Below are 15,446 nucleotides of genomic sequence, written 5' to 3'. Positions count from 1 at the left end.
CAAAAATACTTTCCTAGGTATCCTCTTCCTAGGAATCTGATTCCCAGGAATCATATTCCTAGGAGGGAAAATACTTTCCGCGAACCAAACGAGCCGTAAGTTCTTCAAGGTTTCTCCTTCCCACACCCAAGCAAGCATCTTATATGTAGATGGAGCTGGGAGGACTAGAAAGGGATGTGAGATTTGAGAAATTTATTTTGAAAAGGAAGGTGAAAGGGATTTTTTTTTTTCTTTTTTGTTTTCTTTGAAGATTTATACTCTACTTTTGATAATTAAAAATAAAAAATCTACTAAATATGCACAAAATATGTAATAAGAAGAAGTAGCAATATGTAGAAAACATAATAATGGTACTGAAAATATGATTAGCTGGATGGAAGACAGCAAGAGATGAAGTTCAGCAGAAAATCAAAATATGAAACCGATGGAATAGAAGGGAGTTAGAGTCATATAGACGAGAGATTCTCAACTTCTTAAGTACTCTAATCTTCAATAAAAATCGGATGACTTCTTTTTGTCTTCCTTTACATCTTTAAAAAAAAACAAACTTCTTAAGCACTCTGGGCCGGAGCCTTAAGCACTAAGCTGGGCGGCTGGGCCAGCACTTTGATAGTTTATTAGGTTCGGATTGGATTAGGTCGGAATTTAGAAAATTTAGATTTAACATGAAAAATAGGACAGATCTAATTTTAGGAATCAAATCCGGAAAGGGATCGGTCCGGATCATGGGTCAACCCGGCCCACTGTCTTAACGGCGCACGCGGTCTGCCTGTAACGCCGCCGCGCCACGTGGTCGGGGACGCTCGCGTCGCCGACTTCGGCTTCTCCGCCCTCCTCCACGAAAACGATCGGAGAGGCGGAGAAACCCTAATTTCTACAATTTCGAAACCTGATTTCCTCTACGGGAGCGCAGCATTAGTCCTTCGATCGAAATGGCGGGGGTTTCGAATCTTGGGGTGATGTGCGGATGCGAGCCGAGGTGGGTGGCTGGTGGTGGAGGAAAGGGGATGGGGATCTTCGCTGCTGCCTCTATCGATCGAAGGGTGACGCTTCGGATTTTGAGGTCTTCAAAGGTTCGATCGGATCTTGAAGTTGCTTTCTTTTTTAAATACAATCCTATGTTCTTTGCTCATTTACGAAGAGAAAAAAACAATTTTGCTTTGTTTTTTGGCGAGAGGAAATCGGATTGCAGGTGTGGTAAACTTTTATCTCGGAATCGGATTCGAATTTTAGTTACAAAATTGGTGCCTTTTCCCTTTTTCCTCTTAATTTACATTGACGAATGCTTTGCAAAAATCTGCTGGTTATTAGCGTGGATGATCCTAAATTTAAATGCAATAACTGCAGTTAAGATCATAATAATGAGCGTGCTTATAATTTAGCAGTTGTTGTGAATTTGATTAATTAATAAGTTTGAATTTATAGAAAAGGAATCTGGAAGCTTGATGTTGGTGAAATAGCAAAAATTTTCTTACAAGTTTGTGAATAATAGCTCTTGATGAGAGGGGGATTTTGGTTATTTCACAGTTTAGTCCCCTGTTTTGGTAGAAGCCAATTCAGTCATGTGTGCTTATAGAGCTTTGTAGCTCAACTACTGCTCCAATAATCAATAATATGAGCTAAAGTTCATGGGAGGAACATATTATCTTAACCTAAAACTTAGGTGGTAGTTGGGTTGAAACAAGCTTTAGTCTATCTTAATTAGTGATAGCTGTAAGCAGCACATAATGCCGAGGTTATTTACCAAAACTACTGTTTTCTTTGACTATCGCAAGTTTGCATGTTGCTGAACTTCAACAACTTAGGCTTTGATATGGTATAAACATGCTTGCGCGCATTTATCTACAGTCAGCATGCACTCTATGGACAACTGCTGATCTTTTCTGGTTCTGCAATACTCATGGCTAGGTCTGCTTGGAAGGACTTGTGCTAAATTGCAAAGCCCATATAGAAAGCAGGTGAAGTGAGGGGCCTTTAGGAGGATTACTATGAGACTTAAATGCATACAGAACTTTAAACTACAATCAGTTAGCCAGTCGTTCTAATATGAACTTACAATTTTATGTTCACACAAGGTGGATCAGGTTGAGTCTACCCAAGATCCATGTGTCAAGTGGGATGTAGCTTATTTGGTCATTTGGCTCCGTAACCAGTAACAGTAAGCTATTAATTCTCATTCAGTATCTTCTATGGACAGCACACATGGCTTGAAAAAGCGAGAGACACTGGCTCTATCTAGTTTGTATCATGAGAGATGGAATTGGAATTATTGATAAACTTGCTCTGTTATATGATGCAGTTGGCCTAATTAGTTTGTTTCAGTCTAAAGTCCAAAACTGACCCTAGTTTTGGATTGGTTGAGTGAAAATGAAGCATTTCAGTTTCAGTTTCAAGTAAAAGTTCAGCCCATTACTCACATTATAATAACATAACGGAGCAAGGTATACTTTACAGTGATAGTTTTCTTTTTTAAAAAAGGTTTTTGGTGCAGTACTATAGTGCTATTAATACTTGAGGCTTGCTCATCCCTAGCTTGATTTCCCTTAATAAGGCTTTTGCAACACATTCTGAAAACTCATCATGGAGGATTTACATGTTTGTGCACTTCAATCATTCTTGCATCCATTACTCTGAATTGAACATGCCTTGCTACATAATTGGACTATGTTGGTATCTTGGTGTTCTGACTTGTTTCCAAGTGGAACTCTGCGGTTTTTGAGCTGGAGGATTTTGGGGGGAAATTTTGGATATGCCCCACTGACTGGGTTTGCCTGAAACTTTATAAGATTGAAGTTTACGATTAGTATAAAAGAATGTAAACAAATCATTCTTCTACTAGTAACTACAACTGAGATGTGGCTAAGGTTGTAGTCTTGTTTCATAGGTGCATGTTTAGGGTACACCTGAAATCCACTTATATGATAACTTCCTTAAAGAAAATTACTAAACTTGTTTAGGGATGCAAATGGATCGGATTACTGGTGGAAATGAGTTAGATTGTCAGTGACCATGACAACTCAATGGTTAAGTGTTTCTTTTTTAAAATAGAAAAAAGTATTAGTTTAATTTTAAATAATGAAGAATAGCAACTCTGTGCCGTGATAATTTGCCTGTTTACACCTGTGTTGAAGGTGCAGCATCCACCCTTTCAGATTTTGTCTTTGGGCCTTTTGAAAGAATGGGTAAATTATGATATTTCTGTCTCAGAAAGGTAAAACCTATCATGCTGTTGCAACTTTGACAGTTCAATTATACCTGCAAGTAAATGCTTGGTCAGTGATCTGAGTGGTCCTTTCAGTGGAATGAGCCTAATATCCTTGCAAATAATAATCTGGCTGCCGTTGATTGTGTCGATTTTTTTTTTGATGTTAGGCACTGTCTTCTTTCTGAAAACAGAGGTGATTATATGGCAGTTGCCTCTCTCTTCTCCATTTATTATAGAAACCTGTTATGAGGAAATTCTGTTCTGTTTACATTCATTTCTGTGGTTGGTTTTAGGATGAGGCATACCATGTTGGCCGGTTATTTGCAAACAGTTCCAGGATGAAACCTTTGGAATCCCATCAAAGATTTAGCACTCGTATGGCTTTACTAGGCCAGAAAATTGTTCAGCATCCAGATGTCGCCAAATCTAGCGGAGTGCTGGTAATTTGTAACTTTATTGTTGGACATACCAAGGATGAAATAACTTGGATAATAACTACTAAAATGTTAAAATATGCAAAGATTAATTTGACTTTTAGAAGAGTTGATTGAAGGATTATATACAATGATGTCTTTTCAAAAATTTAGAGTTTTGATGTCTTAGTTCTTACTAAATTAAATTTAGCTCTTTATCTTTTGCAGGCTTATGATCTGGTTCAAGGAAGCCTTGTAAGTTCAATGTCAAATCCACCTCCCTTCACCTTTTTGGTTGCTTGTTGACTTCATGAGTATTTGAATTTTCTTGTAAATGTTATTTGTTTGTCATACTGTTTAGATATAATAATTCAGCTGTTTCTATTCGATCGGTAATTGACACTTTTCACTTGTAGTCATAATCAGTGGAGATTGAAATTAGAGTAATGTGACATTTATGACCGGTCAAATTTTCTGCAAATTCAGAACATATTACATAAGCAGGGTAATTTAATGCCAACGATTTTTAATATTTATCTTTTAGCCTTTTCTTGTGGATTATTAGACCATTTTTCACCAGAATAGCGATTTCTGTAGAAGCAATGCGTAATGTTTTCTTGACATTTATTGGAAAAAGGATATACTCATGCTATTCCATCATCCATAATAAATTTTTCTCTTGCAAAGAGGTACGTGCTAGAAGACAGTATAAGTAGACTGATTTGTGGATGTTTTGGGGGGGGAAAAACTGCGTTTATATCATGTTTCCTTAACACAGTAGAAACCTCATTATTCAAATGGTCAGAGGATGCATCATGGCTTATAAATTTGATAAAATGATGTTTATCTCAGATTCTAAAATTCTTATCATGTTTATTATGTCGATTCAGTTGATGAATTTACATGTCACTTACAGTTCAAGTTACACCTAAGAGTAGAGTGTGCCTTGTGGGAATTCCATACTAGATGGATTACCAAATAACTAGTGAGTAATTACTCGCATATGCCATAGCATGCAGCAAGGATGATCGCCAAATAATCACCACCGTCTTCCAGTTGTTTTTTGATTAAAGCTTAATGGGTCTCTTATGTATTAAACTTCTGGTCAAGCATAATCTGTGGGGCCTGTATAAATTTCATATACTAATCTTTTCTTATTTTTTTTGGAACAGGTTGAGTGGAATTCTTTTATGGACAAGTCAGTGCCTGATCCGCCTACTGCTGTTCTCCTGCATGGAATTCTTGGTGGCAGGAAGAATTGGGGTTAGTAAACTACTTGTACTTTTAATGTCCTGATGTTTCCTTAATGCTGTGGTTCCTCCCAAGATTATAATTCTATCATGCTTGCATAAATTTATCACCCTCATTCAATTTTACTTGTCAGATATTCTTGGATAAATTTGCACATTTGAATTAAGAAGATTAATCTTTGACTGAATTTTATAGTTTAAAGCAATGAACAAATATGGCTGCTCACCAAAGATTGGTACTGTTTTGTGGTCGAGGTCTTTTCCTATTCATATTGTTAGTACTGAAAGCTTCTGCTGCATGTTTTAATGTATTTCATGCAAGATTTCATTACAATGAGTGGATTCCAGAACCTAACATGTGAAAATGGCCCTGCTTAACAGAACAGATCTCACTATTCATTGAAGAAATGCTGATTACTTTTGATACTAATATTTGGTTCAAGTCTCCAACTCAACTATTCTGAGTTACTTAGCCTTAGTCAGTTTGTATATTTGTAAATATTGGCTGTCATGTTACTGATTTGTATTTTGTGCAATGTTGGCATTAGTCTTTTGCACCAGGTGATTGGCCCTTTTAATGGGGATAACATTTCCCTATTTAAAAAATCTTTGGTCTGGCAACTTATGTATGTATTTCCTCAATTCTTACTTTTTTGCACTCTTAATGGAAAAGAAAAATGCCAATGCCTCTTGTTACCAAATTTTAAGAAATTATTTGCAGACTTTTTTTTCCTTATTTTCAATTTTAAAGGATCCGTAGGATGCTCCTCATTATCTTTACATATCTTTCTACCATTAGCAGGCTACATGTTTTTGATGCATCAAACACTTCCACCACACAGTGGGTTGGCTATGGTTAATGCAAAAATGCTGGTTCTTTAAAATTTAATCCACCCTTGCAATGTTATTGCTTATTAATATATCTAGTCCCCTTGTTTATGAGAAGTCATTTCCATTTCATTGATTTACAAACTGTTATGCGTGAAGAGTCTCCAAATTTTGGGTATAGACCATCTGCTTGGAGAACTAATACATTTTCTCAATTTTCTCAATTGGGAATGTTCTGATCTGGTTATTGAAAAGTTATACATATGTGAAACATCATTATTGAATATCTTCAAGTACTTACATAAACACAAATGTAGTTGTGGTTCTAATTTATGTATGTTCAGTATATTTTTGAATTTTCTTCTAGATGCATGTCAGTGATGGCTCAAATTTTCTCAGGATCTTTTGCAAGGAGATTGGCTCAAGAATTTCCCACGTGGCAGGTATTTTACCTACTACCTAAGGAGACCTCTTTGTCACTTATCACTTCGTCACACCTCTTTCTTTCCATTTCTGCACATCTTTGTCTCCACTTGCCCTGAACACTGCTTTGGCTAGTTGTTATTTCTCCTATCTATGCATTTCTATGTTCCTTTCCAGTCCTATAACTGCTCCTTCCAGTTCTTGAATTATGGGAGAACCTTGTGTGATCACCAATCACAGACTTGCATTTCGTGGTAGCGAAGCATGGACAAAGCAAGTTTTGTTCTTCTCTACCACCTAATGCTTAGTTCACTTTTCATGTTTGGTCATGCTTTTACTTGAGCAGCATACATATATTTTTGCTTAGCAAATGGTCCCACATTTAAAATTTGGATATTACTGTGCATCCTTATAATGATTATTGTTATACTTGTTCACCAATTTTGTTGTCCACTATGGCTAGTGCAGTTTCTTTTGGTTGATTTGCGTTGTCATGGTGATTCAGCATCAATTAAGAAGCATGGACCGCATACTGTTGCTTCAGCTGCTCTTGATGTTCTAAAGCTCGTGCGTATTTCTTGATCTTGTAAATGTTTCACGTGTAGTTTACTCTCCTCTTATCTAATGCTTCACAATAACATATTTAATACTCATATTTGAAGTCGCAAAATTTATGAGAACCCTCTTGATCTTTACTTGTAAAGGTTTTGCATGCACTCTACACTCCTGTTATCTTTCTTCAGAATAACATATTTAGTACTCAATTTTGAAATGACAAACTTTATGAGAACCCACCTAGGAAATCTTTTGCATATCTAATGAAGGCACATACTTGCAACCCTATGCAGAGATATTAATATTGAATGAATTATTTAGCTAGTTCAAGTTGCGAGCATATACTTTTATCTATTTGGCTTTAGACCTTAGTCTATTTGTCTGACTTAAAATCGATGTTTGGGTTATGTACGAGGATAAAGAATCATCCTAAGAATGACATGGATATAGAAAATTATTTTAAGAGTTATTGGAGGTTGTTAATTTTCTATGCATATTATTGTTTCTGTGCATCGACCTTAGTTTAATCACCATTATTTCTTATTATTTTATGATTTTAAGAGTTATTGCAGGTTGTTATCTCATTCTTTCTTTGTTATTACAATGGATTTAACTGACATGTTTTGCCTGAAACAGGTGGCACAACTCAGAGTAACCCCTCGAGTCTTAGTTGGTCACAGTTTTGGTGGCAAAGGTACTTTCATTTGCAAGTTCTATGGAAAATAAGATTATTTTGCACTAAATCATTCTGTTGTGCATTTGTAACATATGCTGCTCAGTTGCCTTAAGCATGGTAGAACAAGCTGCAAAACCTCTTGCTCGACCTGTCAGGGTAAGATTAAAATTTGATAGTTCATGACCCTATATGTTCTGTCCTATATCTTTGTTACTTGATTCAATGTTTTAAAAACATTTTTATTTAATAATGCTTTCTTCTTTGAAGGTCTGGGTTCTTGATGCTACTCCTGGGAAAGTTCGCCCTGGTGGAGATGGTGAAGATCATCCTGGTGAACTGATTTCTTTTCTAAGTAGCATGCCACAACAGGTAAGATTTTTCCCAGTAAATTGGTTCTATTTATTATCCATAATGCAAAAATGTTAAGTGACACAGATTTATCATTTCTTGTTCACAAATATATTGAGTTTTTACTTGACAAGGCAAACATAAAGTGTCAGATTTGCTACGTAGGACATCAAGATATTCTTACTTGAATTAAAATAAAAAAATATACTGCTTGGCAACCACATACTGGCGGGTTGAACTTATACTTTGATTACCAGTCACCATATGGTGGAGTTTCCTGTCAAATCATGATCTTTGAGTGCTTTTATTTATTGAGAAAATGTTTCTTCATTATAAACCTACACTCAGTGGTTGGTGGCGTTTAATGTATCATATGATATTTAGTAGAAAAACATTTTTGATCCATTCAATTATACAGTATACTGGATCATGTCTTAAGATGTAGGACCTGTTTGATGAGAATCTCCCTTGCAGGTGGAAGGCTTTTCTCTTTTTCTTCTTCTTTTTTGTGGAGTTTTGTTTTTTATTTTTTTATTTTTTTATTTTGCCCGGGCGGGTGCCCGGGGGGTGGGGGGGGGGGGTGTTACTGGATCCCATCTGGAGTAGAGTTGTAATATCCTAAAAATCTTATGGGATCTATGAGCTTTGTATAATCCCTCAAACTTCTTCCTTAACTGTAGAAATGCCCACTATATAAAGGATTCAGTAATGTTGAAACTTGAAACCATTACTATGGTCTCCCTAACTTCCTCTTCTCTTTCCCTTTCTCCATCCCACCATTCATTGCTTTACCAAGTTGGTTCAAAATTCACTAACATTATATTACTGGTCTTGAATTGAAGCTTTGATTTCATGGCTGCTCTTGGATTGAAACCTTGAGTTCATTGCAGGTTTCATCAAAGCATGAAGTGGTGGATGCTCTAGTTCGAGAAGGATTTTCTACAGATGTGGCAAGGGTATACTTTCAATATGAATATTGACCATTTGTAGCAATTCTCATAATCAGACATGATATTGTGCATAGTAAGACTACCAGTTATAGCAGTTTGGCTTAGTTGGATTTTGGGAAAAGACTAAAAGAAAAAGGAGGAAAAATAGGTCCAGCTGCTTGCTTGGCAGGCTAATTAGGTTGCTCCTTTTTTACTTGTCTCAGTGGGTGGTGACAAATCTCCGGCCAGTTAGTCAGACTGGTTCATCATTGCCACCAGGCTTCTCATGGATTTTTGACCTCAAGGGCATTGCTGAGATGTACAAGTCATATGAAGAAACAATTCTCTGGTGATACCCCTTGAGCGATATGATGTTTGAATTAAGATTATTGGAAGTTATCTTAATTTAAATTTCTACTACTGACCATTATTTTAACATGCGCAGGGAAACTGTGGAGAATGTGCCCCGGGGGGTTCATGTGAATTTCTTGAAAGCTGAAAGAAGTTTGCACAGATGGGCTCTTGAAGATCTTCAAAGGATTCATGCTGCAGAGGAGTTGGCTGCAGACGAGGGAGCTGGAGTTGAGATGCATGTACTTGAAGATGCGGGACACTGGGTATGCTACCTAGCTTACTTTATGGCATTTTGCTTCTGATACAAATAGGCTTTGTGGTTATAATGTCCATTGTTCCAACCCTCTCGTCATCCTCCTGGGGTGGGTGGCCATGCAATGAAGAACATTGGGGTTGCAAATTAGCCTGAAAAACATACTCATTTCAGCTTTGGGCAGCTCGTTTTGGTAAACTCTTTTTACTCTGTGAAAAGCTGATATTTACCTGTAGTTAAATCGGCCGGAAAAAACATTCTTGATTTCAGCTTTGGGCAGTTCTTTTGGCAAACTGAGTTTTTTTTTTTCCCCTCTCTGAAAAGCTGAGATATGCCTGTTGCTCTTCTACATTCCATGATCTTATGGGCTGATCTGCTACAATCTTCTAATCTATGTTGTTTTATCTCCGATAAAATATAGGAAACTATTCTTCTTCTTCTTCTAAGAATGGCTTGGAACTCGGCTTCATGTTATTATCTTTTCCTAGGCATGGCAATCGTGAGGTAGCTCCAACAATGCGTCTCACTCTCTAGTTTTGCCTTTCAGGTGCATGCAGACAACCCGGATGGGCTCTTTAGGATTCTTTCTTCCTCTTTCCAGCTACTGAGACCCAGTATGTGATGTCTGTGCTATTTAGGCTCAGATACACGAACTCCGATATGGAGGCCATGCCACCGGACACAAAAATAGAAGAGGAAGTATACTGCAAAGTTTTTTCCTGTAAACACAAGTTTATTCATTGATCCATTTAATTATGTATGATCGACTTTCGACCCTATTTTCTGCAGATTTATAATTCTATTCAATTATATGAAGGCATCTCTCTTCTAATGATATGTTCTTCTAATGATCTTCTTGAATTTTCATTCTCTATCATTGCAAGACTAATCAGCTTTTGGCACCAATCTCCATTGTTTTCTTGATTGCAAGATCTATGGGCATTCCATAGCTTGCATTACCAACATGATGAAAAGAAAGTTCAGGTAACCATCCAAATTATTTTTTTTTTTAATTTTCAAAAAAGACTGTCGACCTCTATGCCATTAAAATAATATGTTTAAAAATGTAGATATGCGGCCGAAGATAATAATTTAATGTTTAAGAACATCAACCATGAAGGCTAAAAACCGATGAGATACAAATAATAAAAAGTTCTCCTTTTCTCATACAAGAAGTTTCTGTATTTGTACCTGAGCAGTATCTTATAAGCCCGAACCATGATCGATGCATCTCAATCAATTCCTCTCTCTTCTAATCAAATTTTTGTTTTCAGAAAAGACTGCCAAACCATTAGGTTAGATATAAAGATGCCATCAAATTGTAAACTATTTTCATCATAATTTACGCTATGAAAACATGTGCATCATACTTGCAAAGTCTTCAACGCATCATAAAAGAGACAGAAACTAGGCCGACAGCAAGGACAACAAAGGAAACACGTAAGTCTTAGGAGATGCCAAAGCTTGAAGGATTTGTGTGGGAAATGGGTGGCAAGGATGGCTAGGAGCTTTCCTATGGCAACGGTCGTTAACCTCCTCTTTAACTGTTGGCAACCGCCCCAATAAGTTTCGTTTTATTTTATTTTTGAGTTTTTTTTTTACATCAATACCCTTCTAAAAATTTAAATTTGTGTAAATACCCTCTTAAAACTTATATTTATTTTCATACCCTCATAAAATACTGTTTTTGCATGAATGCTCGTAATATAACGGTTGTTTCAACACCGTTAATAAAAACAATATTTATTTAAATTAAAAATAGAATAAAATTTTGAAATTACTTTTTTATCCTTCATCGTGATCGTTTTATAAATATTTTTTTTTACATCTATCTATTAAGGATATGTTGGTTATCTTAATTTGAAACTGTTAATTTTTTAACGACGTTATATGACGTGGGTACATATGCAAAAACAAAGATAAAAAAATGGCCAAAATAGCAAAACATATGTTTTATGAGGATATATATGTAATTAATACTTTTGGAAGGATATTCATATAAAATTCGATATTTAATAGGATATTCATGCAAAAAAAAAATCTTTTATTATTTAATTTCTTATTACTTCCACTCCCACGCGTCGAGTTCTACTGGAAATGGCTTGGGGAAGAGCGCAAACTCATTAGAAGTTGTATGGTGTTTGGTAGCGTAGATGGTTGCAAGCCACTGACAAGTTTAATCAAGAAACTTTTGATTATTCATGAATTTTATATTTTGGTAATCAATTATTCACAACTAAATGAAAAAATATTGAAGAATTGTTAACAAATGATTCCATGAGTTGGTTGGTTCGTCAATAGGAAGAAGTTTAAATCTATTGAGGCTGCATTTGGTTCATCACTAGAATCAGAATTGAAATTAAAATAGAAATCAAAATGACTATATCTTCCGATATACTGATTCAGCATCAGAATTAGAATTGAAATAGAATTTGAATATTAGAGAAAAGTAGGGACTTAATTTTGATGGGTGGAATATTTCCATTCCTATGGGCGTCCTTCCAACCAAACGATGGAAATGAAAGTCACTCATTTCTATTTTCATTTTGGAATTCAACTCCTTTCAACCAAATATATCTTGAATGAATTATGGACCATCCTAATCTCAGTAGATTTTGACTTGAGAATCTTGATGCGGAAGTGAAACTGCCAACATGGTGATGCAGAACTCAGAATTAAAATTAAAAAAGAAATCAAAATGACCATGTCCTCCAATATGTTGATTCGGTATCAGAATTAGAATTGGAATAGAATTTAAATACTAGAGAAAAATAAGGACTTGATTTTGATGGTTGGGATATTTCCATTCCTATGGGCATTCTTCCAACCAAATGATGGAAATGAAAGTCACTTATTTTTATTTTCATTTTAAAATTCAACTCCTTCCAACCAAACATGTCTTGAATAGATTATAAACTATCGTAATCTCAGTGGATTTTGACTTGAGAATCTTGATGCAGAAGTGAGATTGCTGACAAAGTGATGCGGAACTCAGGATTGAAATTTGAATATAAATCAAAATGATCGTATCCTCCGGTATGTTGATTCGGCATCAGAATTAGAATTGGAATATAATTTGAATAATAGAGAAAAGTAGGGACTTGATTTTGATGGTTGGAATATTTTCATTTCTATGAGCCTCCTTCTAACCAAATGGTAGGAATAAAAGTTACTCATTCCTATTTCCATTCTAGAATTCAACTTCTTGCAACCAAACATATCCTGAATGAATTATGGACAGTCCTAATCTCGGTGGATTTTAATTTGAAAATCTTGATGTGAAAGTGAAATTGCCGACATGGTGATGCAGGACTCAGAATTGAAATTAGAATAAAAATCGAAATGACCATATTTTCCGATACGTTAATTTGGCATCAGGATTAGAATTTGAATAAAATTTGAATACTAGAGAAAAGTAGGGACTTGATTTTGATGGTTGGGATATATCTATTTCTATGGGCCTCCTTCCAACCAAAGGTGGAAATTAAAGCCACTCATTTTTGTTTTTATTTTAGAATTCAACTCTTTCCAACCAAATATGTCTAGAATAGGTTATGAACTGTCCTAATCTTAGTAAATTTTGACTTGAGAATCTTGATGTGGAAGCCAAACTGCCGACATGGTGATACCAAATTTAGAAATCATCAAAAGAAAAAGTTCAAAAGAAAAAGGGTGGTCAATTTAACACGTGATCCAGAGTGCATGGCCTTGGTCTCGTGGACGGTGGACACCTTCGAGAAGAAACCATGACTTTTGGAAATTATTATATTTTGCAACTTTGTGACGTGAAACGCTTAGAATAAGCCACGTGGCAAAGCTGTGGCATCGTCCTCAGGCGAGGGGCACGTACAAGACAAACCCTTTGTACTAAATAGACTTTGGTATTGGAATAGATTCTACCATCAAGTGGTTTTTCTTTTTGATGGTAAAGCTTTTTTTTTTTCCTAACTAATATCAACAGATACATTCTGATATTAGAACTATATTTTTTTCTCAGAAAAAAAACTATATATTAATAAACGTTGGGGGAAGTAGTTCACTTCCTCTTTTTTTTTTTTTCCAAAAAAAAAAAACACTATATATTAGAGAAAGCTTGATGTACAGGTAAACAATTTCTAAAGTACATAATTATTTGTATGCAGATAATTTACACCTTATAAATATTATTCAATGTTGTCGGCTTTTATTTTGGAACTCAAATAATAAAATTTTTATTGTAAATGTAAACATTACATCTTATATCGATGATATATGCTACATACATTCATGCGTGAGCATCCACGTCACACATGAGCCCCCAAAGCTGAATCCAATTGTAGGTAGACTCCGAAGGCCACAAAGTAATATTATATATTTATATCATTCTTCCACGTTGACTCCATTCTCAAAACCAAAGTGCTCTCCTTATCCCAATCCAATCCATATGATTCAGATTGCATGGCAAATACTAGCCACCTATTCCACCCTCCTCCTCCCTCACCGATTTTTGACTTCGAAAATATTGACCAAGAACCCAAATGCCCATCCCAATAGGTAATAGTATTCTTGGTCAACCCCTGTACAAAAATCCAAGAAGTCCACCCCGGGGTTTACCACCCTCTCTCTTCATATAACTACAGACACATGAGCTCCAATTCAAACATCCCTAGCTCGAGATACAGAAGAACGCTCGACCAAGCATAAACGCCAACCACCTGCCGGATTCCGGTGAACATGAGCCGAACGCAAGAAGGCGCCGCCACCGCCGGTGAGAGGAAGTACAAAGGGGTGCGTCGTCGGAAATGGGGGAAATGGGTGTCGGAGATCCGGGTCCCGGGAAGCCACGAACGCCTGTGGCTCGGCTCCTACGCTACCCCGGAGGCTGCAGCGGTGGCCCATGACACCGCCGTGTTCTTCCTCAGAGGGCCTGACTGGTCGCAAGGTCTCAATTTCCCCGACCGCGTCGCAACGTGTCCATGGACTGGCTTGTCGCCGACGTCGATACAGAGGGTGGCGTCGGACTCCGGGATGGCGGTCGACGCGCAGTTGGCGGTCCGAGTGCCCCAAGCCCAAATGCAGCCGCCGGCACAGAGAGCTGAGGTTGGTGCAATGGAGGATGTCAATGGGAGAGAGGGTGGAGAGCATGGTTATTTGTATGAGGGGAGTGAACTTGGAGGAGATATATGCAATGAAGACATGGATATCATCTATATGTAGAATCGCTATCAGAAGTTAAACTTGGAGATGAAGAGCTACACTTGACACCATTTGACAAGTTCGATTCCTGGTTTTTAAGGAGGGAAGAAGCCTATACTGAAAGGTCTTATTTGATCCACTTCAAGTGGGGGGAAATATGCTATGACTTTTGTTATTTGAAAAAAATGGTTAGAAATTTTTTTTCCTAGAAAAAGAATCCTGAGATACTGCTCTTGCTGTTTCTTAATATCTGGATGGTTCAGAACTTTGATCGCTTGAAGACTTTTTGACTGTTTCCTGCTTCCGTTTCAAACTCAGCATCTGGTGACATAAAAAAAAAAGAAAAGAAGAGAAAAACGTGGCTTTCGGGAACTTGTGGTGTACATCACTAGCTATTATTTCAAGTACGGAGAAGTGGGAGAGGATCTATCCAATGAAAATTTTTGACTACTAGTGGCTTAGCTTTTTGTACAGGTAGAAATCCAAAGACTTGCATGCATAAGAGGTCAAGCTTTTAAGGATCAATTCCTTGGATAGAGGCAGGATTTGATTAGGGAATAAACCGTGAATAAAGTTTCAAATACACCTTATAATTGTCAAAATAATCTTTAAAAAAGTGGACATAAGCAATATATAATCACACCACTAGACCTAAGCTCTATTAGGCTGTGAGGAAGTCCAAACTGCTGGATTAGCAACAACTAGTTGGCAAAACCAAATCTATGAGTTTAATTTCCCTCCTCGTACATACTAATTGCAACAAGTCTCTACAATAAAAGATGGCAATTAAATACCAAATATCTAAGTAATGGCGAATGAGGATATTCAGCATTATTAAATCTCTAATTTTTGATCCATGAAATTACCGTAACCAGGTCGATCTTGGAGCAAAACCTTGTGTGCATTCAGCTCCTGCAGGCTGAAATCAGACCAACCTAAATTGTTTTGACTTCATCTCGAGTAACAATGATATCATAGGAAAGAAAACCCCATGCAGGAGATTGGGGGCGGAATAATTCTTGATTTCTCATATGTTC

General features: G+C 36.6%; 2 protein-coding genes across 2 annotated transcripts; both read left to right on the top strand.

The window, feature by feature from the left end:
• The first annotated feature begins 709 nt into the window (after positions 1-709).
• LOC103719496 (protein ABHD11) lies at positions 710-10,071 on the top strand. The gene is made up of 13 exons (XM_008808772.4): positions 710-1,073; positions 3,499-3,645; positions 3,847-3,873; positions 4,791-4,881; positions 6,096-6,139; positions 6,588-6,686; positions 7,311-7,368; positions 7,454-7,506; positions 7,618-7,719; positions 8,589-8,654; positions 8,852-8,976; positions 9,073-9,244; positions 9,782-10,071. Exons 1-13 carry the CDS (start codon positions 933-935, stop codon positions 9,854-9,856), a joined length of 1,200 nt encoding a protein of 399 aa, XP_008806994.2. The 5' UTR covers positions 710-932; the 3' UTR covers positions 9,857-10,071.
• A 3,428-nt stretch (positions 10,072-13,499) lies between these two features.
• Positions 13,500-15,149, top strand: LOC103719506 (ethylene-responsive transcription factor ERF020-like). Its single transcript, XM_008808785.4, has one exon. It carries the CDS (start codon positions 13,948-13,950, stop codon positions 14,428-14,430), a length of 483 nt encoding a protein of 160 aa, XP_008807007.2. The 5' UTR covers positions 13,500-13,947; the 3' UTR covers positions 14,431-15,149.
• Positions 15,150-15,446: the final 297 nt, after the last annotated feature.

The sequence above is a fragment of the Phoenix dactylifera genome, chromosome 1, assembly GCF_009389715.1.
Source record: "Phoenix dactylifera cultivar Barhee BC4 chromosome 1, palm_55x_up_171113_PBpolish2nd_filt_p, whole genome shotgun sequence".
Taxonomy (NCBI): Eukaryota; Viridiplantae; Streptophyta; class Magnoliopsida; order Arecales; family Arecaceae; genus Phoenix; species Phoenix dactylifera.
Note: the sequence above shows the minus strand (reverse complement) of the source record. Positions and strands in the feature narration are given on the sequence as shown.

Coding starts and splice junctions, on each gene's coding strand:
- LOC103719496 (XM_008808772.4), top strand. CDS start 933: ATGGCGGGGGTTTCGAATCTTGGGGTGATGTGCGGATGCGAGCCGAGG. Junction 1,074..3,498: donor GGATTTTGAGGTCTTCAAAG/GTTCGATCGGAT, acceptor GGTTGGTTTTAG/GATGAGGCATACCATGTTGG. Junction 9,245..9,781: donor TTGAAGATGCGGGACACTGG/GTATGCTACCTA, acceptor TTTGCCTTTCAG/GTGCATGCAGACAACCCGGA.
- LOC103719506 (XM_008808785.4), top strand. CDS start 13,948: ATGAGCCGAACGCAAGAAGGCGCCGCCACCGCCGGTGAGAGGAAGTAC.